Source organism: Cupressus sempervirens, chromosome 9 (genome assembly GCF_028749045.1).
Source record: "Cupressus sempervirens isolate cs-2001-9-10 chromosome 9, ASM2874904v1, whole genome shotgun sequence".
NCBI lineage: Eukaryota > Viridiplantae > Streptophyta > Pinopsida > Cupressales > Cupressaceae > Cupressus > Cupressus sempervirens.
This window is the reverse complement of record NC_143126.1, coordinates 786,703,933-786,726,301: the sequence shown is the minus strand read 5'-3', so window position 1 is coordinate 786,726,301 and position 22,369 is coordinate 786,703,933. Positions and strand designations below refer to the sequence as shown.

At 36.8% G+C, this 22,369-nt stretch overlaps 1 protein-coding gene across 2 annotated transcripts in view; it reads left to right on the top strand.

Moving 5' to 3' along the window:
- The window catches only part of LOC149541076 (ATPase complex subunit), a 175,651-nt gene that overhangs the window by 139,782 nt on the left and 13,500 nt on the right, over positions 1–22,369 (top strand). For both annotated transcript variants that reach the window (XM_089799801.1, XM_089799800.1), the window contains one exon: positions 13,479–13,550. In XM_089799801.1, coding sequence (XP_089655927.1) covers positions 13,479–13,550 — 72 coding nt within the window. The remainder of the gene's footprint in view (positions 1–13,478; positions 13,551–22,369) is intronic.

Genomic DNA, 22,369 nt, shown 5'->3' with positions numbered 1-22,369 from the left:
GGAACCAACTCAGGAGGAAGAAGCTATGCTTCACTTGTAGAGAGCCATGGACACTGGATCATAGATGCGTTGGCAAGGGCAAGATACATTATGTAGAGGTACTTTCGGAGGAGGAGGATGAGCAGGAGGGCAGTGATGTTGATGACAGTGATGGAGAGGAGAACGAGGACTGACCTTCTAGAGGGAGGAAGAAGGAAGTTATCTAGGAGCAGCCTCCTATCATAGCATCACTTTCTAGTGGTCCCACAGGACATGCCTTTCATTTGAAAGGAATTGTTAGAGGACAACATATTATTTGTCTCTTGGATACTGGTGCCTCGCATAACTTCATAAGCTCACGATGGGTTACCAAGAGGGGGTTACAAATTAATGACATATCCGAGTTTGAAGTTAGGGTGGCAGAAGGTGAGAGATTGAGATGCACAGGGAAGGTGTCAGGACTTCTGATTCATTTTGATGATTTCCTTCTTGAGGCAGATTTTTATGTGGTGGATTTAGATGGGCTAGATGCCATGTTGGGGAGACAGTGGTTACAGACCATAGGCAGATATATAGTTGATCATTAGAAGATGCAGTTGGAGTTCTTATAGGATGACCGATAGGTGATTCTCAAGGCTATGCCCGAAGGGGAGCCCAAGTTGATAACAACTCATAGGATGGAAGCTATTTTGAGGCATGATGATGTCGAATGGACGACACAATGTTTCATCTCTTCTAAGGAAACACTAGGTACAGGACAACAGTACCATTGTGACATCCAGATAGTGCTTGACAAACATAGGAGGGTATTTGAGGATTTACCCCTAGGTATTCCTCCAAATAGAGGTCTTGAGCATATCATTGAGCTAGAGGAGGGCGCCAAACCCATCATTACCACTCCTTATCGTCACCCCAGGCATTACAAGGAAGAGACAGAGAAGACGATTAAGGAACTACTAGATATGGGACATATTAGACCTAGCTCCAGCCTTTTTGCCTCTTCAGTGGTGTTGGTTAAAAAGAAGGATAACACTCTTCGGATGTGTATTGATTACTGCGCCCTTAAGAAGAGGAGCATTAAAAACAGGTATTTGATTCCTCGCATTGAGGAGTTATCGGATGAGCTTCATGGAGTTGTTGTAATGTCCCCTCTTTAGTTTGACATGGCGTTAATCGTGGATTTGCCTATTCCAGACTCTCGTAGGTAGATGGGGTTGATGAGAGAGTCATTTTTGGCATTATTTGGTGATTAGATGGCTCATTATGCTCTTGGAGATGTTATTTTATTTAGATTTTATCATCACTTCTTATACGGGGCCTACATGTTATAATTCTAAGTTGTGTTGCACTTTTATTTTACAAAGTTATTTATTATTAAAAAGTGCATTATAATGGGATTTTATAATGGATGTTTCTAGAAGTTCATAGTAACTTCTTAGATAAGGATGTTTCTAGAAGTTCTTAGTAACTTCTTAGGAAAGTAGATAAATAGAGGGCTTGGCCTTCTATTTGGACACACGAGATTTGGTAACACAACTACATCTTCTATGAGCATTTGTGGAGCTTGATAGTCTACAAATATTCAGCATAATCCTTGAGAACGATACCTATCAAGAGATTGCATAACTAAAGAAGTGAAAGATCTTCTGAAAGGTTGCACTTTGGAAGTGGTATTCAACCATTTCAAGTTGAGCTTAATTTGTATACTCAGACTACCTGAGGGTTTGAGTTTTTGAAAGCATATCCGAAAAAGCGGATCGAAAAAAAGCAGATTCGAAAAAGCAGTCCAAAAAAGCAGATCCGAAAAAAAGCAGGTGAAAAAGTAGATCGGAAAAAAATAAAGCAGAAAGACAGCATTGAAGAAAATTATTACAGCCATCTACAATCAGGTTCCTTTGGATATTACATGCATTGTTCTTATCATTTAGATGCATATTAGAAGGTAAGGTTGTAGGTGAAAGTTGTAATAGATTTAAGCATTATTTTTGTGGATGTAAGTCAAGAGTCTTGGCCATTTCATACTAGCATTGTAGTTAACATTTTATGTGCAATAAAGGAGACATAAATTGCTGGTGTGATATAGTGTAATTGAATATGTATTTATCATTCATGATCAGCTTATTAGTTTGCATGCCAAATGTTTGACAAAATGTCAATTGTGTGTAGGTTCTCTTTTTGGCATAAATAATGTTATAATTTTGCATACCAAGTGTTTGTCAAAATTACTAGTTGCTGTATTGCAAGTAGTTTCAGTCACATATATGCATTGAATATTGTCAAAATAAATTGCATGTTCTTGTTAGGTAATTGTTTAGTCAATTGAGAGTCTTCTTGCAAGCATTCTTATTGATGCTAAGTGAAGGAAAGAGCCATAAAAGAAAACTGAAATTTTATATCAGTCATATGACCCTTGTATGCAAAGTGTCTTCTTGAACCTTTATCAGCATTTTGGGATCAGATTTGGGCAGGGTCATTACAGTTGTTTATTTCTTAAAGATAGATCTTCGATTAAGATATCACTAGATACTAGTTCGGGAGAAGGATGTGCATAAGACACCTTTCAGATGCGATTACAGACACTTTGAGTTTTTGCTGATGCCATTTGAGCTCACTAACACACTAGCTACTTTTCAGTCATGCATGAACCACATCTTTAAAAAGCAGCTACGAAAGAGTGTGCTGGTCTATTTTGATGACATATTGATCTTTAGCAAGACTTGGTAGGAACATTTGTAGCACCTAGATGAGATCCTTAGCCTCATGGAAGAACACTCTTTATTTGCAAAGGAGTCTAAGTGCAAATTTGGACTAATTGAGATTCTCTATCTAGGTTGCATGATTGGTGTAGAGGGAGTTAAGATACATCAGGAAAAGATACAGGCAATCCTTGATTGGCCACCATCGAGAGATGTATTTGAATTGTAGGGCTTCCTTGGCCTTTGTTCTTATTATAGGCAATTCGCTAAAGGTTTTTCCTAGGTAGTAGCCCCCTTTACCAATTTGACATGGAAAGGGCATTTAGAGGAACAAAGGATTTATAGGCAGTCTTTGATAGACTGAAACAAGTGATGAGCACGTGCTCGGTTTTGGCACTTCCTGATTGTTCTAGACCCTTTTTTTTGGAGTGTGATGCTTCAGGGAGTGGAATCGGGGCGATTTTAATGCAGGACTGACATCCCATAGCTTTTGAGAGTAGGAAACTTAGGGGTAGGGAACTATTATATTCTACTTATGATAAGGAAATGCTGACCATAATGCACGCTTTAGCCAAGTTTAGATAGTACTTGGTAGGAAGTAAGTTCACAGTAAAGACTGATCATAATAGCTTGCGTTTTTTTCTGGAACAGAAGGAGTTGAATGAAAGACAACAAAAATGGGTCAGCAAGGTTCAAGCATATGACTTTGACATTAAATATGTCAAAGGTAAAAATAATATAGTTGTTGATGCACTTTTTAGGAGACCCTTAATGATGGAGTGCTGCGTCATTTCTGAGATTTCAACAGATTGGAAGTCCCAACTGTTAGTTGAGTATTCTAAAAATACTCACGTTTGTCAGATTATGGATGGTCTACTTCAGGATGATCGGGACAAGGCAATGAATGATATTATATATTATAAGGATAGAATTTACCTAGTACCAGAATCTAAACTTAAAATGAATATTATGCACACTATACATGATGCACCTTTAGCGGGTCACCCAAGTTTTTTCAAAACCTACAGGCAGATTAGAGAGATATTTTCATGGAAGGGCCGTAAAGACGATGTATTGCAGCATGTTAGAGAGTGCCAGACTTGTCAGCAGAACAAGTTAGAATAGGGCTTCCCAACAAGTTTACTTCAATGTTTTCCTATTCTAGTTCAGAGGTGGGGGAGTATCTCCATAGATTTTATTACAGGGTTGCCAAGGGTCCAGGGCAGGGACTGCATTTTTGTAGTAGTAGACAGATTGACTAAGTTTGCGCACTTCTTTGCTATTGTAACAGACTGGTCGGCCTTTCAGGTGTCAAAGTTGTTCTTTCGAGAGGTTTTTCATCTTCATGGATTACCCAGGACTATCGTGAGTGATAGAGACAACAAGTTTCTCATCACCTTTGGTAGGAGGTTTTTAGATTGGTAGGTACTGAGTTGACACTTAGTACTAGCTATCACCCATAGACGGATGGTCAAACCAAAATAGTGAATAAATGGGTGGAAGGGAACTTGAGAAACTACATTGCAGGTCAGCAAAGAGCTTGGGTTAAATGGTTGTATTTGGGGGAGTATTGCTATAACTCCACATATCATATGTCCATTCGGATGACTCCTTTCCGCGCTCTTTATGGCTACGAACCTCTCTCTTTCATTGTTTTGGCTTTATAGGACAACAGGGCTCCCTTAGCCAAAGATTGGATTCTGGATCAATAGGATATTTTTAGATCTCTTAGGAATAATATTCAGTAGGTGCAGAACCAAGAGAAGTTATATGCTGATCGACATCATACTGAGTGGAGGTTCGAGATAGGTTACATGGTTTATCTTCATCTCTAGCCATCTAGACAAAGCTCCTTGAAGAAAAGTGGGTCAGAAAAGCTTAAGCCAAGATTTTATGAACTTTATTGCATCACCAAGAGGGTTGGTGAGGTTGCTTATGAGTTGTATTTGCCTGGTGATAGTCGAATTTATAACGTGTTTCACGTCTCATGCCTCAAGAAGGCAATTGGTCAACAATTTGTACCGTTGGAGGGCTTGCCTCCACTTGACAAGGATGGCAGACTTGTATTGGAGCTAACAGAGGTGATTGAGACCAAGGAAAGGAAGTTGTGAAACAGATCTGTTAGCGATTATCTAGTTCGTTGGAAAGATTTACCGTATGAAGATGCCATTTGGGAAGGTGAGTCTGTTTTACAACATCTAGCATTAAGATTGCTTGAGAGCAAGCAATCTCGGGAAGGGAGGACTGTCATGTCCCCTCTTTCACGCTAGTTCTTTCGACGCTTGATTAATCTATCTCCACATCCAGATAGATTAACGACATTACTAGTAAGGATGCTTGCCAGTCACAAGGGAAGATTTGTCTTAAGTTCGTCAATTAATGTATTAAAGTACTTTAATAAAGTTACTTTATGTTTTAATAAGGCATTCACTTTATAAAGTGACTTAAGTGACTAGAAGACGAAATTGGTGTTTTATCCCACATCTCTTATTCCAACACTTTTCCCTCACTTCGAGGTTATAAATAAGAGACTCCTTGGGAAATGACACAATGAATATATGTGATAAAACAAATCCTAAAAGCTTGCTTTGATGTGACTAGATTTTCCTAAGGACGAAAACCCTTAAGGAAAAAGGTGAGTCTGGATGCAAAACTAGCACTCACATGGTACTTTCGGAATTGAGGAATGGAACGATTCATTAACATCCAGAGATTGAAGCTCTAGGATAGAACGGGTGATTGACATTCTTAAGATTAAGCATCGCACAGATCGATATCTGCATATCTAAGGCTGGGATGGCTAAGAATAGCATCAGTTGCTCCACGACAGTTGATAAACACTTCAGATCAGTATATTTACATGACCACCTCAACCAAGAGTAACAGGTCGAGGTCATAATAAGGGCAACTCATAGGCGAAAATACTTGCAGGGAGGACATCTTTGCATTTGTAGTGAGTAGGGAGCAGACTTAGGAAGTTGGATGACGCCATCTGCATTTTGTGGGGCCACATCTCAGAACAAGTGATTTGTAGGGGTGGCAACAGTGTGAGGACGTGGTAACACATATAGCCGGTGTTGGCTTAGTTTAGATATTAATCGACTTACAACACCAGGTAGTTGAACGTTGAGGCCTTGGAAGGACGGTGGAGCAGTCTCAGACACTTAGTGATACACACATGGCTAAGGAACTGTATGTTAGTTATACAACCCGCTATCCATTCTTTGTATGTTCTTAATGTATTTGAACTTGGAATCTTTACATTTGCATATTGTAAAATTGATGTTGGTAAATTAATCTGATTATCATTTATGACTGCAACATTGTGTTTCAAAATGCCAAATAGAACTTATTGAAGTTATAAATTCATAAGTTTATAGTAGTGGTATTATTTCATTTATGAGAACACATCAGCATGGTGGCATTACAACTGTCAGTGCGCTTAAGGAACTGTTTACATGACTATTGTTTGACAAAATTTATCATTATACCAAATCCCATATTTCTAGCCAAACTTAACAGAGGACATTACACGTATATATATCATAATCAAGAATTAATGACACTCATGAAGAAAAGAACATCAAAATGTTACAAATTTTGTGGCACAAGGATAACTGATATTTACCAGGAATGGGCCGAGGATAATCATCTTAGTGGCAAAAAAAATACTTGTAGAGATGCATACACTGATTGCTAACATTGATACACTTGTTCAAAATAAATATTAATAGTGAACTGTCAACCAAGGGCCTACCCATATCATCTAAGGGATGTCTCCTGAATCATAAGCATTTGCTGTTACAAATGAAACATTCAAAATCAATTGAGAACAAAAGAAGCTCCCTTATTTTCTATTATCCAACTTAGCTTTGATACCATATTAGGTTTAGCCCAGAAATAAAAATAAACTATAATAAGGGAAACATAACGCTAAAGCAAGCACCAGAGATACCCTGGGAAAAACCCTTCAAGAATGAAGGGAAAAACCTAGTTGCACAACAAAAGATCCTTTTCATTGATAATAAAATTTGAAATGTACCATGCCATTTGCTAGATGCGTTATATATAACATAAGAGATACTCTTCGCTTCATAAGGTCTTTTGAAAGTCCCAACAATAGAACTCTTCAATTTTTCATGCCTTAATGCATGTTAAATGACACATCTTTATATTTAATATTACATTATCATGAACGTTCTTTTCAGCTGAAGGTGACTATAATGGAATAAACGTCCACAGATAAAAATTTCTATCACAGCTGCCAACTCCAACATAGGGTGAATCAATGTAACAATGAATCTTACCATTTTAAACATCAACGTGTCACAAGTAGCATTAATTGTCGAATTTAACAATTATGCACATGATATTACAATAACACAATGTTTACGTGGAAACCCAATGCGGGAGAAAACCATTGCAAATAATTGCTTTTATATAATTCTTTTACAATGGTTGTAGGCACCAACCTACTATAGGCTCCAACCACTAAATTTATGAGCACCAACTCCACAATTTGTAGGCACCAACCTTGTAGAAGCACCAAGTCCCACAATTTGTAGGCACTGACCCACCGGAAGCACTAACTTCCGCTTTTGAATTCGTGAGCACCAAGCCACTGGAAGTACCAACTTCCACAATTTGTAGGCACCAACCCACTGGAAGCACCAACATCCACTTCTAGATTCTTGAGCACCAACCCACTTCGCATAAATCTGATTTTCCACCTTGACATTGTTTTCTATCTTGAACGGATGATGGATCTACTATTAATCTCTTTCACAAATCTCTTATATTGTCTTCTACAAAAATGTCCTTAAAATCTGATTATAGTACTGTCATACCAAGATCAGAAAATGTTCACATTCATCAGCTATTATAGTCCTCATTAAGTCTTCACAGAAATCTGCATATACTTATCATGAATACATTTATATCAGATCAATAGACCTGATTACATGTTTTCTATTAACTCTACGCTCCACACTTCGGTGCATATGACATTTGATGTTGATATAATGCATATTTATACTTGCATACTTTTTTTTTAACAAATCTGATAGTGTCTTCATTTACAGCCTTCTCATAATCTGATATTGAAAATAATGGTCTCCATAGTTACAGCCACTCATATATACTTGACACAGCACACTCTTCACATACTTCTTCCACTCATTGAAAATCTCCAATTCTGATTTCTATTTGTATCTCCTTTACACAAAAGATGTTACTTTCCACCAAGAGACATCTTGCTTCAATGATATGTTGTGATAGCCCCATCTTGATATAGGGTAAAAACAAATAATTTCTATTGATTACAAAAGAAATATTTGAACAATAAATAATAATTAAGCTACAAATATATATAATAAGATAACATCTCTGAAGAAACTAATTTACAATTGAACTATTTTGAGTCTCTTAAAAGATCATCCCTAAATCGAATAAGATATATGAGAGTTAACAAAAGAATAGAAATGACTACCCTTATGGGAGAGAACAATAATCATTGAATAGATAGTGACTTAGAACAAAAGAAACCTACAAGCAATTTAGTAAAATAAAATAATTATAGTTCTTATAATATAAATAAATCATGAATAAATTAGTTAACAACATTACAATAAAGCTAGAAATAATAATATTAAATTTACCGATGATTGTGAAATAAGTTAAGGACATGTCTCTTAGAGATGCAACATTTGGATCTTGCAACATATATATATCAAATCTATTCCATATCTCAGAAAGGGGGGGAAGCACGCAGTTGGCTTGACTATCAAGTGCCATGGAGGACAGGTATGGGGATTACTAAATCATAGATCAATTCAGATTAATCAGAGACCATCAAAGAGAAACTTATACAACTAAGGAAGAAGAAGAAATCACTAATCGGAAGGAATGAATTGATAATCATAAAAGGCATCTGCACATCACAATTTGTAGCAGGAAAGACATCTTCAAGTTATCATTCAAAAGAGAAATACATCTGCAGCGACACCAGTCAGACCACATTCTACATGAGTGAATAGAAATATCAAAGAAGGAAAGAAATGATAACAAATATACAATGTCAACATCCGAGAAGAGGGATTGGGGGGAAATCATGGGCAAGACAATAAGAAAGAAGTGGATGGAGGAACCAACAAACACCCACATATTGCGAAGAAGTAATAAGACAAAAACTCACCGATATAAATAGAACATCATCATAAACGAATATATGGGCAAGCCAGGCACATTGACTATTAAGTTGGATGCTTACGGAAGAGGCTTGAGTAAGACGTTTCACTTCCCTTGCATGATGATAGATTGACTCGGTTATTTCCAATAAGTAAAGGATAGGAAGTGCAATGTATATATTTCAACTTGGATTAATCTGAATGAATACACAGGTCACCAAGACATTGGTTAACGATCACGGAAGAAGAAACGAGAAGCCACATCAAATACATAATACCATCATTTCTTAACTTGGATAATAACAACAAATTAAGCCTATCACCCGACAAACATAAGCAATCAATAAAAAGAGAATAAAGCGGCAGACAAATAAGCATAATAGAAAGCTCAACAACTGGGAACAGGATACAGGGAACAAGACAAATAAAATCATACTAAGATACCAGTAGCATGCAAAGAATTCGATCCTACTAAACATGCTTAGGTTATAATAAAACTTGATTTGATTAGCACACACATAGTCTCCAGAATGATACTTCTTTGTTCTCTCAACATATACAAACAAGTTCATATGTTCTGATAATCCACAAGGCTATGAATCCTGGTAGGATAATGTGATTGTTATAGAAGACAAACAATTAGGGCCACAGAGTCACCAGTGAGGTGCAAGAAAGAAATCCGATACATCTTACATAGACATCCTTGGCAATGAGAGAATTTCAACAAATTGTAGTTTAACTCAGAAGATGTATATATTTACATAGTGAATAACAGTGCAGTCTAACAGATGATAAGATATATATATGTCTAGACAATATATAGTCTTTCCCTTCAGAGAGTAAAAGAGATGTCAAAGATAAAATCAATTTGAGAATTTTCTGTTAATAGTATAAGAATGCTACTAAGAGTTGTTACCAATGGATGGGGATATATTAGAGATGTTATAACTAGAGACCAAGTAATAACTTGGTAGAGGACATTCATTTAGAATGTTGAGTTTCTTTAAAGGAGAACTCAAAGTCTAGAGGGCATTCTAAGTTGAATGTCGGATTTCCAAATAGGAATCCAGAGAGGGATCTTAGAGGATCCATTAAAGGCAATATATACTGTAGTGGTCAAACACAAATGCATATGTCAGAGACGTGGTAGAGGTGGGATCTTTACCAAGTAGTGTTATCAGAGGTCTCAAAGAGGCCTAAGGGAGAAGCTATTTCTATGATAATTACCTAATTGAGACGTAGTTCTCACTAGAGGGTTAGGTGATTGGAGAAAGGATCTCTTCCAAAGGATTAGGAAGGGTAGCTTGGATAGTATTTAGATTAGTATTTATTTAAATCTAATATCGCTAATATGTTTTACATACAATTTTTGATATTGTACTGACAAATGGTTGTAGGTTACAGATTTTCGATCCTAAGTGGAAAGTGGGGACATTACATATGTAACTTTTAACTAGAATCGCACTGTTTAAAGTTTATATGAATTGTTATCTTCATATTTCTTATATAACATTAAACTCACCATTAGTAGTTAATCTTTTTCCTAAATCAAACACACTTCTTCAGAAAATCCTTTCACTTAGGGGGAAGTTCATGCTGACTTATCTTTTGAATAAGACAAAAACATATTGCCCTATATGACTTGTCTCTTTGCTGACCTGTCTTTATATTAAAATATTCTATTGTTATATTAAAACATTCTTTTGTCTTTGCATATTATGTGCAACCTTTTTTCGTTTCTCTTCAATTAATTGTAGTTTTCAAATAATTGAAACTGATTGCTGTTCATGCATCACTGTTGTCTGTTTGAAGAATAACACAAATTAATATGCTTCTTTTGACACAAAACCTTCATCCTTATTTTTTGTCATTTACTAGCAGCATAGATTATGTCATGATTTGTTTTGTCTAAGACATTATGTCTATGTGTCTTATTCAAATAAACATTCACTGTCATTGTTCTGTTTTTATTAATATTATTGCTTCCATTTCTAGCTGTATTCTTTTATGGTACTGTATTAATTTTAAGCCCGAGTTGCTAAAAAATTAATCACTGCTCTTCGTTCTTCTTAAGAACACTGCTGTATATCCATGAAAGTTGAACACCTTACACATTCTTTGGTTTATCCATGGTAATATGTACTTTGCTGCATCTCAAAGTATTCCAGTTCGCAATTACTCTTCTTAATGGATAAGATGAAATGACTGTCGTTTATGTCAAAATATGTGTGAATTTGTTCCTTTATATTGCTCATGAATACGTATCTCTAGCTGCCGCATCTCATACCCATGAGTGTTAGCATTAATATCTGTTAACTGATCTTAGCACAAACCATGATCATCATGGTGCTAACAATCATTTTGACTTCGTCAAAACTCATTTAATTGTTAAAATTTGGCCTGTCTCATCTAGAGGGGTAGAACATCATATGTCTTGGACATCAAGCTTGATTTATGTATGTAAATCTTATCAATCACAATCTTCTTCATTAATGACCATTGATGTATGTAAATCTTATCAATCACAATCTTCTTCATTAATGACCAGCTGTCCATCACTCTTGTTCATCTTTTCACTTTTGGCAGCGATCTCATTTGTCATCAATGATAATGGTAACAACATCTTAATCACTCTTACATGCAATCTTACCTTTGACATCAATGATAAATCTAACAATCATAACTAAGTGCCCTTGACGTCAATGACAATATTTCCAACAATCTTTCCCTTTGTCATTGATGACAACACATGTATTTCTTCTATGTCTCCTCCTTTCTATTTCTCTCACCTTTGACATCAATGGCAAAGAGATCCATCAAACTCCTGTCCATGGATGTATCGTTAGAAATAATTGTTGCAATCTCACATCAAATATATGAGAATATACTTTCCCTTTTGAAGACTTCTCTAGGGCATCCAACAAGAGTCACACAAGAAAAACAAGGAACTGATAGAAAGCAAGATCAATGTTACAATATCATAATTTCATGGATTTAAATACAATTGGCCAACAAGAAGCAGGCTTACAGATTAGGCATATATGCCTAATTACATATTGAAATCCTGACTGTCCTTCCTTACTTACCTCCAAGTGGCTTTTGTATCCAATTTAATACTATAAACCAAGAACCAAACAATCACAAAAAAAATTCAATTATTAGATTGTTGGTGAATTATTTGATAAAATTACATTGAGCAGGAAAGAAAAAGAATAGTGTGTTGATAAGGGCTGACCTCTTACAATTTATACATAGATCTGCATTAATGTTCTTCATAATTCTGCTATAACATGTGTCAACAAATCTGCAACAATATCTTTTGCTGTTCTATGTGAAAGGTATCTGAGGTATGCTTATGTATTGAACTTCCAACCTTGTACTATGCACACACATTCTGAAATTCCAACACACACACATGCATCACCCACATGCACGCACGCACCATCCACGCACGCATGCGCACACACACAGACACGCACACGCACACACACAAATTTCCTTTCTTATATTTGAAGTTATATTTTATTTAAATATTGTCAAGATGTTTGAAAGTGGTTTCAGACTTGTAGAAGTTATAATGGAGATTTTAGATTTTGGGAGATTCTAAGAACTTCTAGACTTTGATATTTCAATAATCAACACACCTCCATTAGTATTATCTTCCACAACTTTTTGTGACATTCCAAGATTAATTTTTTTTGGAGCAAGAATTTTCCAAGGATTCTAATTCATTTTGTTGCAAATTTCTTGACTCCAACTCCACATCCTTGACTACTCATATCCTCGATTGACTTGACTATCTAGCGAGCCAAAGTTGCCCAAACTCATCTCTAAGGCTTAGAGACTTGAAAATTACCACTAAATTAAGATTATTTGAGACAACTGCCACACTGAACCAAGAAATTTGCTACTCTTAGGGGCATTTAGTATTGAGTATTCTAATTTCTATTTAGTAATTTGATATTTAAAATTTCAATATTCATTGCTCAATGTTCAACTATTTAATATTTGACATTTGCAGCGATCAAGTATTATACTATGAAAGGATTTTGTATTACACACACACACACACACACACACGCACACGCACACGCACACGCACACGCACACGCGCACGCGCACGCACGCGCGCACACACACACACACACCCAAAAATAATTTTCATGCACCCATGTATTGGCTTCGCGTACCCATACCCGTCTCCCGACCCAAACCCAAACCTGTAACTTAGTTTTATTTAATCTAATTTCCTTCCCTAGAGTACATGTTCATCTCGAGGAGCTTAGCACCTTTAGAAATTTATTTTCCAAATCTAATTTGCCCAAAGTTGGATGCCATAAATAGGGAGGTCAGTTGATAAAGAAAATTATCTAGTAGTTTTCAAACACTTCAACAGGTGTTAGGCATGGATCAGTCCAGGTAGGATTAAATAAATAATTATATATTCAATTTAAATGCAAATGAAGACTTCCCAACAGAGTTCCAAAACTGCTCTGATATTTGCATAAAACTTAATGGAATATCTTGGAAGTATCATGCTGGTTTGACCTTTGACATCAATGACAACAATTTTGATCACTGTAACTTGTTTTCTTACCTTTTTTTGTTGGATATGTAGGCTATGATTGACTCCTGGAGTTCCCCATTTTTGGAAGCATTCAAAACTAAGACAGACCTGCAGCTTTATGAGGTCAGTAATTGGCCTATGTGCATTATAAATTTCAGTTGTTTTGCTTATGATCATTTTATTAATCACAAGAGTAACTCACTTCTTGTATGTTATTTTGAATTTTTGTTCCATTTTTACAATGATGGTTTACTTTTAGGGATGCGTGTTAGTAAACGGTTGAAGCATTTTCAATTTCTTCTACTTCTCTGTTTGACCTTTGACTTAATTGATGATTTACGAAATATCAAGAAGAAAGACACCCTCAGCAAACAACTAGGAGTTTCAGCAAAATTCGGCTCATAATAAGGTTCTGTTTATCCAGTGACATAACTGTCATTGTAGTTTTTTCCTTGCAAACTGTTCGTAAGTTTTTACCATGGTTGGCTGGATTATGTCGGTGACAGTCATGCAGTTATTGACATTTATTCTCTTCAAATTCTTCTTTCAGTTAAAAGGTGGAATGAAATGGTTTAGTTGCTGATCTAGGTGAAGTCCTGTTGTGATCTGTTGGGCCATTTGAGTTGCTTCCTTTTCCTGTGAAACTTTTGTGGATCTGGTGATATTTAAAGTGATATTCATTTGTTGTATCATTGGAGGAGTAGGTGATTTGTCTGCTTTTGCTATTGGATAAAGGCATTGTGTTTGCATAGCCACCAATCTTTCTCTCTCCTTTTAGAGCCCTCGAATTCTCTGGCTCAATTGCATGCATTTGATATCAATGAAGTGTCCTTGATTAACTATGGTGGCAATATGCCAAATTACAGAATGAATCCTATCGAAAATATGCTTTATATATGGAAAGTAGAGTAATAGTGATGCAGGAGCATCTTGGGGTAATTGGTGTTCTTGCACGTTGTAGTGATTTTGACCTTGGAGTGAGTGGATTTGTTTGAAAGATGGTAATGCTCGGTCACTACTAGGGGTTCTTGGATGTAGTTTTCCTTGAGGGGGCTCGATGACTGAAGGAACATAGTGATGCTGGAGGTGCTTGATTGATGATATGCTCGATGGAACCTATGCTCGGTGATGCTTGTAGGAGCTTGGTAAATGTGCTTGCTTGGTATACTCGGCGATACTTAGCGTGCTTGGTGGTTTATGCTTGTTGTCCTGCATTTTGTCACCACAAAATGTTGGTAATAGCACGAAACTTTTTCAAGCTAGTTTTGCATTTCTCTAAGCTTGAATTTGATATTCAATTGCTTAATGTTGATTGATCGATCCATTTCAATTCATATATCAAATCATGTTATTGAAGGCCTTCGTCAAGTCTTTTTCGTTTTGTTTTCTGTCGAGCCTTTCCTTGATTTTCAAAGCCTTCATCGTCTGTTGTTTGCTTTTGAGTTTGCATTTGTTGGTTTTTAGTCCTTTGGTTTTGCTCATGTCATGCCTTTCGCTTTTCCGTTGGATGCAGTCTAACTTAGAGCTCAATCAGAATTGTCAGTCAAGAGATATGGCCATTTTAGTGCCCAAAAAGTGGATCTTTTTGATGCAATAACATGAATTAAAAATATCATGTTATATTTCTAATTTGACATTCACTTTTTGAAAAATATAACTTAAATTCATTTTATGTTATGTTTTAAAGTTACTTTATCTTTTAAATTTTCACTTAAAGTAACTATAGTCTCTTTATGTTATATTTTTAAGTTGAGTTACTTTTTGATTTTTCACTTAAATGACTATATTAACTATATATTTCAATTTAAGTTTTAGCATTTAAATCAAATGCTCTAGTAAATATTACTTTTTAAATAATATTTACATGTTACATTGTTAATATGATATGTAAATATAATTTATGTCCCACTTAAATAATATTTTAATGAATTTAAATTGACGTGCTTATTAAATTACTTAAAGCCATCAAAAGTGGACATTTTATATATCACTACATGTAAAATCCATCAAAAGTGGACCTTTTATATGCCATTGTATATAATTTCAACTTAGAAGTATTAATCTATTAAAAGTCGACCTTTTCCATGTCTTTGCATATTTAAGTCACCAAAAGTGGACATTTTGTATGCAATTACATGTAAAATCCATCAAAAGTTGACATTTTACATATCACTGCATATAAAGTTCATTTTGGTGGACCTTTTTAATGTCATTACATCAAAAGTCTATCATAAGTGGACCTTTTTGATGCTACTGCATCAAAAGCGAGTTTTCACACTTAGACATCTAAAATGTGAGGTGCATTTTAAAATATGCTTCCTCCCTCAAAAGGTCCGTTTTTGCCTATGAGCATATATTAAAACATGTAATGGCACCCAAAAAGTGTGATTTTGGAGAGATGCATGTTTTAAAATATGTAAATGACCCAGAAAGGTCCGATTTTGATCAAAAAACATGTTTTAATATATGCAATGACACTCAAAAAGTCCGTTTTTGAAGAATATGTCTTTGCCTCCCAAGAACAAGATTTTGATCATTGCGAGAGATTTACTTGATGGTTTTGCATGAAATTTTCTCCAACAGGGTCGTTTTTGCTTGGCAATGGATTTTCTAACATCAAAAATGGATTTATTTTGCCAAAAAACGTTTTTCCAAACTCCCTCCAAGGGCACATTTTTGGAAAGATTTTCAAATAAATCCATTTAGAGTGATTTAAATCATGTTTTTGCAAGGAAAAGAGGTGTTTTGGCATCTTCAATCATTTGTAATACATCTTGGCTCACATTTTTGCACTTCGAAGCCAAAAACGAATTCATTTCATGCCTTTTGTGAATCACGTTTTTGCTAAAAACGCCCAGAAAATTGGGGTTTTAATTCACTTTTTGCATTTTGAAGTCACGTTTTTGCATTTTGATTCATGTATATGCATTTGGGGAAGTTGTTTTTGCATTCCCAAGTAAAAAATGACTAAATAACATGCATTTTTTGGCCACGTTTTTGCAAAAACGGGCCAGATTTTTGCATTAAAAAATCATGTTTTTGATCAAAAAATTCAGAAAAATGCATTTCCAACCCATACCTTTGATCAAGAGGGATAGTTTTTGAGTTTTAAATACACGATATTGCCTTTGGAAACCATGTATTTGGCACTTTAATGTCAAATTCGACCCTTCATTGCTCATTAATTTTTGTTAAATGCAAGTACAGAAAAAGTCAAAAAGTTATTTAAAAATTCAGATTTGAGGAAGAATTGGTCTTCAAGTCTATAAAACTTGCTATTTTGGCTCTTTAACCTCCAAGTAAGTGGACATTTTCAAACTTGCTCATCAATTCATGCTTATCTTGCTATTTCCATGCATATTTTTTCTTGATGATTGCCACTTGTTGATTTTGTTGCCATGGAAAGTGCATTTTTCTTTCAAAATGAAGAAATTAATCGTTTTCTTGTTTTTGGGTTTTCCCTAATTTTCAAATTCAAATTTGTGTGTTGAAGTGCATTGCATCTTGACATGTTTGAGTCTTTTGCCAAGGGCATGTGTTTGTTTTGTGCTTGTTTTTGTGTTTTGCTTGTTTGCATTTTAGTTTTTTCTCCATTTTGGAAGAAATTGCAAGTTCTTTCCCAAGAACTTGAGCACATTTCACTTCACTCCACTTTCCACTTCATGCGAAAACATCATCACATTCCACTTCCATTTTCCATGCCACAACACTTTGCGTCTCATCTAACAAATGCGATTACACGTTTTCCATCTCATTCACCATCTACACATGCATGTAATCCCATTTTCCACTTCCATTTTCACTCATCTCACCTTTCATCTCCCGTTACATGTTGTACTTACATGTAATCATTTTTCATGCAATAACGTTTTGAAGACCCTAAGTCATGTTTGAATACTAGCACAATTGGGAGTGTTAATACAGGCCGCAAGAAGTCTGAACTAAGTGGGTGGCAACAAACTCCATCCAAGGTCATGATTTGTGTGAGGAGATAGGCCATTCACGGTAACTAGGTACCACTGTTACTTAGTATTGTATTCATCTTTTGTAAAAGTTGGGTCTATAATCCCAAATTTGTATAGACATTTCTAAATGTTGTGCTAAACATCCCGCATGGTATGTAACTCGGGTGATTTAGTATTCCGTTGATTATGTTTGAAGCAAATTACAAATTTTGAGTTTCTTATCGTTCATGTTATTGCATTGTTATTTTACTATATCGCGGAGGACTTAAACTTGTTGTGGTAAAACAGTTGGTTATCCTTCTAATCATAGATTGAGTTTGATTAGTAGTTGCTAGTACTGTATGGGTTATGTTTCTCACAGTGGTATCAGAGCCACAAGACTTGCCAACTTGTGGGTAAACTATTGGAGTTGCAGGATGGTTAAAACAGGAAAAATGTCAGATAGGCACGAATAGGAATCTATATAATTTTAGTCACATCCGACTTGAATAGGTAGGATCTTCAGACTAGATTGATATCGAGGACAGTTACACAGTTGATGAGGAGCTAACCTTTGAGACGAGTATATAGGTTGAACAGATTGAGCAGGTACAGGTCACTTAGATGGCCTATAGAGAGGCTGATGAACAAGAGCGAGAAGTGAGGGAAACATTACATGCTATTAGAGATGGACTGAATAATATCGCTAACGTGCTTAAACAACTTACAAGTACTATGCAACAGTTGGCCTCGGTAAACAGGAGAGCCCTGAGTCATCACAATGGAGGTGGTAGTGTGACAGGATCGTCGAGGGCTACTAGGGCCTCACACAAAACACTGATAGACCTTTGATGCCCATTTTCACTAACAATAATGCCGAGGAAGAGGTAGCCCAACTTGCAGCAATAGGCTTACTTTTGAATAATGTTATGGCTATGTATGATGAGTGGGATCTGTTCCATGATCTGATTAAGCATAATTTGACCTTTGTTCAATACATGAATAAAAAAAGGGAGACAAAGAGACCACAATAGGACAGGAGGCCTAGGGCACAAAATAGGGACTTGAAGCATGCCATGAACAAGTTATCCCTCCCCATTTTTGATGGCAGCAGTAAGACATCCATGAGAGCTTGGATTCACAAGCTAGACACCTACCCGATACTTAAGCCCATGTTGGAAACAAAAGCCATTAGATTTGCCACAATGCATTTAGAGGGAGTAGCATATGATTGGTGGCATCATGGGTTAGTCACCTAGGATCATGGTCTCATTACATCTTAGGAGACCTTTAGCTATAAGCTGATCACTTGTTTTGATAGGAAGGACATTGAGGTCTACTATAGGGATTTGACATAGTTGTGATAGGGTCGACCTTTAGATGACTTCATTGATGAGTTTTAGCGAGTATCGGTTATGGTTCTGGATATGACAAAAAAGCGTACACTAATGCTGTTCACAGAGGGTTTACAGGACAAATTTAGAGGTTTGGTCAAGGTCCTTAAACTGGACACCTTGGATGATGCTATTAAGATTGCACATGATTTGGATTCACCTTCTTCCATACTACAACCTCCTAAGAAATCTTATGAGGGGTTTGCTTCGATTCAAAAGAATAAGAATCAGCATAAGACTTCCCCTCCCAGGTTGGACTTCGAGACACAAAATGAATTGAGGAAGAAGCTATGTTTCGCATGTAGGGAACCGTGGATACCGGATCACAGATGCCTTGGCAAGGGTACAATACATTATGTTGAGGTTTTATCGGAGGAAGATGAGCAGTAGGAAGGTAGCGATTTTGATGGCGGCGACAAGGAAGGAAGTGAGGAGCAACTTCCTAAAGAGAGGAAGAAGGAATCCACTCTTAGATAGTCCCCTATCGTAGCTTCCCTTTCTAACAAGCCCATTGGTTACCCCTTTCGTTTGAAGGGCGTAGTTAGAAGACAATGTAATGTGTGTCTTTTAGATACACGGGCATCACATAATTTCATAAGCACACGTTGGGCATCAAAGAAAGGATTACAGGTTGATGATATACTCGAGTTCGAAGTTAGGGTAGCAAAATGTGATAGATTAAGGTGCACAAGAAAAGTGCCATGGCTTTCGATTCACTTTGATGACTATCTTCTAGAGGCAGATTTTTATGTTGTTGACTTGAATGGGTTAGACACCATGTTGGGTAGGCAGTGGTTATAGACTGTCGGCAAGTACATAGTTGATCATGGTAAGATGCTGTTAGAATTCTTACAAGATGGTCGATAATGATTCTCAAGGCCATGCCAGAGAGTGAATCCAGAGTGATTTCAGCTCATAGGATGGAGGCTATTACGAGGCATGATGACATTGAGTGGGCAACGCACTGTTTCATTTCCTCTAAGGCTACATTAGGTTAAGGATATCAATTTCACTATGACATTTAGCCAGTGCTTGATAAGAACAAGAGGGTCTTTGAAGACATACCCTCGGGTATTCTCCTAGATAGAGGGTTTGAGAATATCATTGAGTTAGAGAAGGGCGCGAAACCCGTCATTACCACTCCTTATCATCACCCCAGGCACTATAAAAAGGAATTAGAAAGGACAATCAAGGTACTCTTAAACATGGGATGTATTAGACCTAGCTCCACCCCTTTTGCTTCTTCGGTAGTTTTGGTACTCTTCACATGTGTATTGATTATCGTGCTTTGAACAAGAGGACCATTAAGAATAGGTAACTTATTCCTCTCATTGATGAGTTATTAGATGAACTACATGGGCCAGTCTATTTATCGAAGATAGATCTTCGATCTGGATACCATCAAATTCATGTTCGGGAGGAGGACGTGCATAAAACAACTTTCGGATGCCACTACGGACACTGAGTTTTTGGTTATGCCATTTGGGCTCACTAATGCACTGGCCACATTTTAGTCATGTATGAACCACATTTTTAGAAAAGCAGTTTCGCAAGAGCGTGTTGGTGTTCTTTGATGATATCCTGATTTTTAGCAGGACTTGGGAGGAGCATTTGCAACACCTAGATGAGGTACTTAGCATTATAGAGGAGCATTCATTGTTTGCGAAGGAATCGAATTGTGAATTTGCATTGACTAAAATTCTTTACCTTGGACACATGATTGGTGTGGATGGGGTTAAGGTACACCAAGAAAAGATACAAGCTATCCTAGATTGGCCATCTCCGAGAAATGTATCAGATTTGAGAGGCTTCCTTGGTCTTTGCTCTTATTGCAAGAGGTTCACTAGAGGCTTCTCTAAGACAACAGCTCCCCATACCGATCTCACATGGAAAGGGGCATTCAGGTGGAGGGATGATGCAAAAATAGTCTTTGATAAGCTCAAGAAGGTGATGAGCACGTGCCCAGTTTTGGCACTTCTTGACTTCTCTTAATCTTTTGTCTTAGAGTGTGATGCTTCATGGAACGAAATTGGCGTAGTTTTGATGTAGGACAGACATCCGATAGCTTATGCAAGCCGGAAGCTCAAGGACAGAATCGTACTCCACCTATGACAAGGAAATGCTAGCCATTATGCATGCTTTAACTAAGTTTAGAATATACTTGGTGGGTGGCAGATTCACAATTAAGACAAACCACAACAGCTTGCGATATTTCTTAGAATAGAATCTCAATGAAAGACAATAAAAGTGGGTCAGCAAGATTTAGGCCTATGTTTTTGAAATTGAGTATGTTAAGGGTAAGAACAATATAGTTGGAGATGCTCTTTCTACGAGACCTTCAATAGTAGAGTGTTGTGTCATTTCAAAGATATCGGTAGATTGGAAGTCCTAGTTATGGTTTGAGTATTCTAAGAATACTCAAGCTTATCAGATCATGGATGGGTAGCTCTAGGACATCAGGTACAAGGTAATCGATGATATGACTTTTATAAGGATAGGATCTACCTTGTGCCAGAGTCTAAGCTCAAAGTAAAAAATTTGAATAGTCTTCATGATGCACCCTCAGCCGGACACCCAGGTTTCTTCAAAACCTATAGGCAGGTCAGAGAAAGGTTTTCATGGAAAGGCCTCAAGGACACTGTCCTTCAGCATGTCAGAGAATGGTAGATTTGTTTGCAGAACAAGTCGGAGCATGAGTTTCCAGCTGAATTATTATAGCCTCTTCTTATTCCAACACAAAAATGGGAGAGTATCTCCATGGACTTCATTATAGGATTGCCAAGAGTTATGGGTAGAGATTCCATTTTTGTGGTTGTAGATAGATTGAATAAGTTTGTTCATTTCTATGCTATAGTAGCAGATTGGTCGTCATCTCGGGTAAACGAGTTGTTTTTTCGAGAGGTTTTTCCTCTACATGGCTTATCTTGGATCATTGTGAGCGACAAGGATAGCAAATTCTTCAACACCTTTTGGCAGGAATTATTCAAATTGGCAGGTACAACATTGACACCTAGTACGAGTTACCACTCACAAACGGACGGGCAGATTGAGATAGTAAATAAATGGGTGGAAGGTTATCTCCGGAACTACATAGTGGGGCAACAGAGAGCTTGGGTTAAATGGTTATATTTAGGTGAGTACTGCTACAACTCCACCTACCACATGCACATCTAGATGACACTATTTCAAGCTCTCTATGGCAGCGAGCCACTATCATTCGTAGATCTAGCCTTATAGGATAGCAAATTGCCGCTAGCTAGACATTGGATACAGGATCAGCAGGACATTGTCAAATCTCTCTAGGAGAACACCATACAGGCTTAGAATCAACAAAAGATGTATGCTGATCGCCACCGAATAGAGAGGAGTTTTGAGATAGGTGACATGGTTTACCTTCGTCTCCAACCTTACAAGCAGAGTTCCTTGAAGAAGAGTGGATTTGAAAAGATTCAACCAAGATTTCATGGCCCCTATCACATTACCAGGAGGGTTGGAGAGGTTGCTTATGAACTGGACTTGCTAGATCACAGTTGAATCCATAATGATTTTCATGTGTCTGCCTTAAGAAGACGATTGGTTAGCATGTAGTGCCCTCTGTTGGATT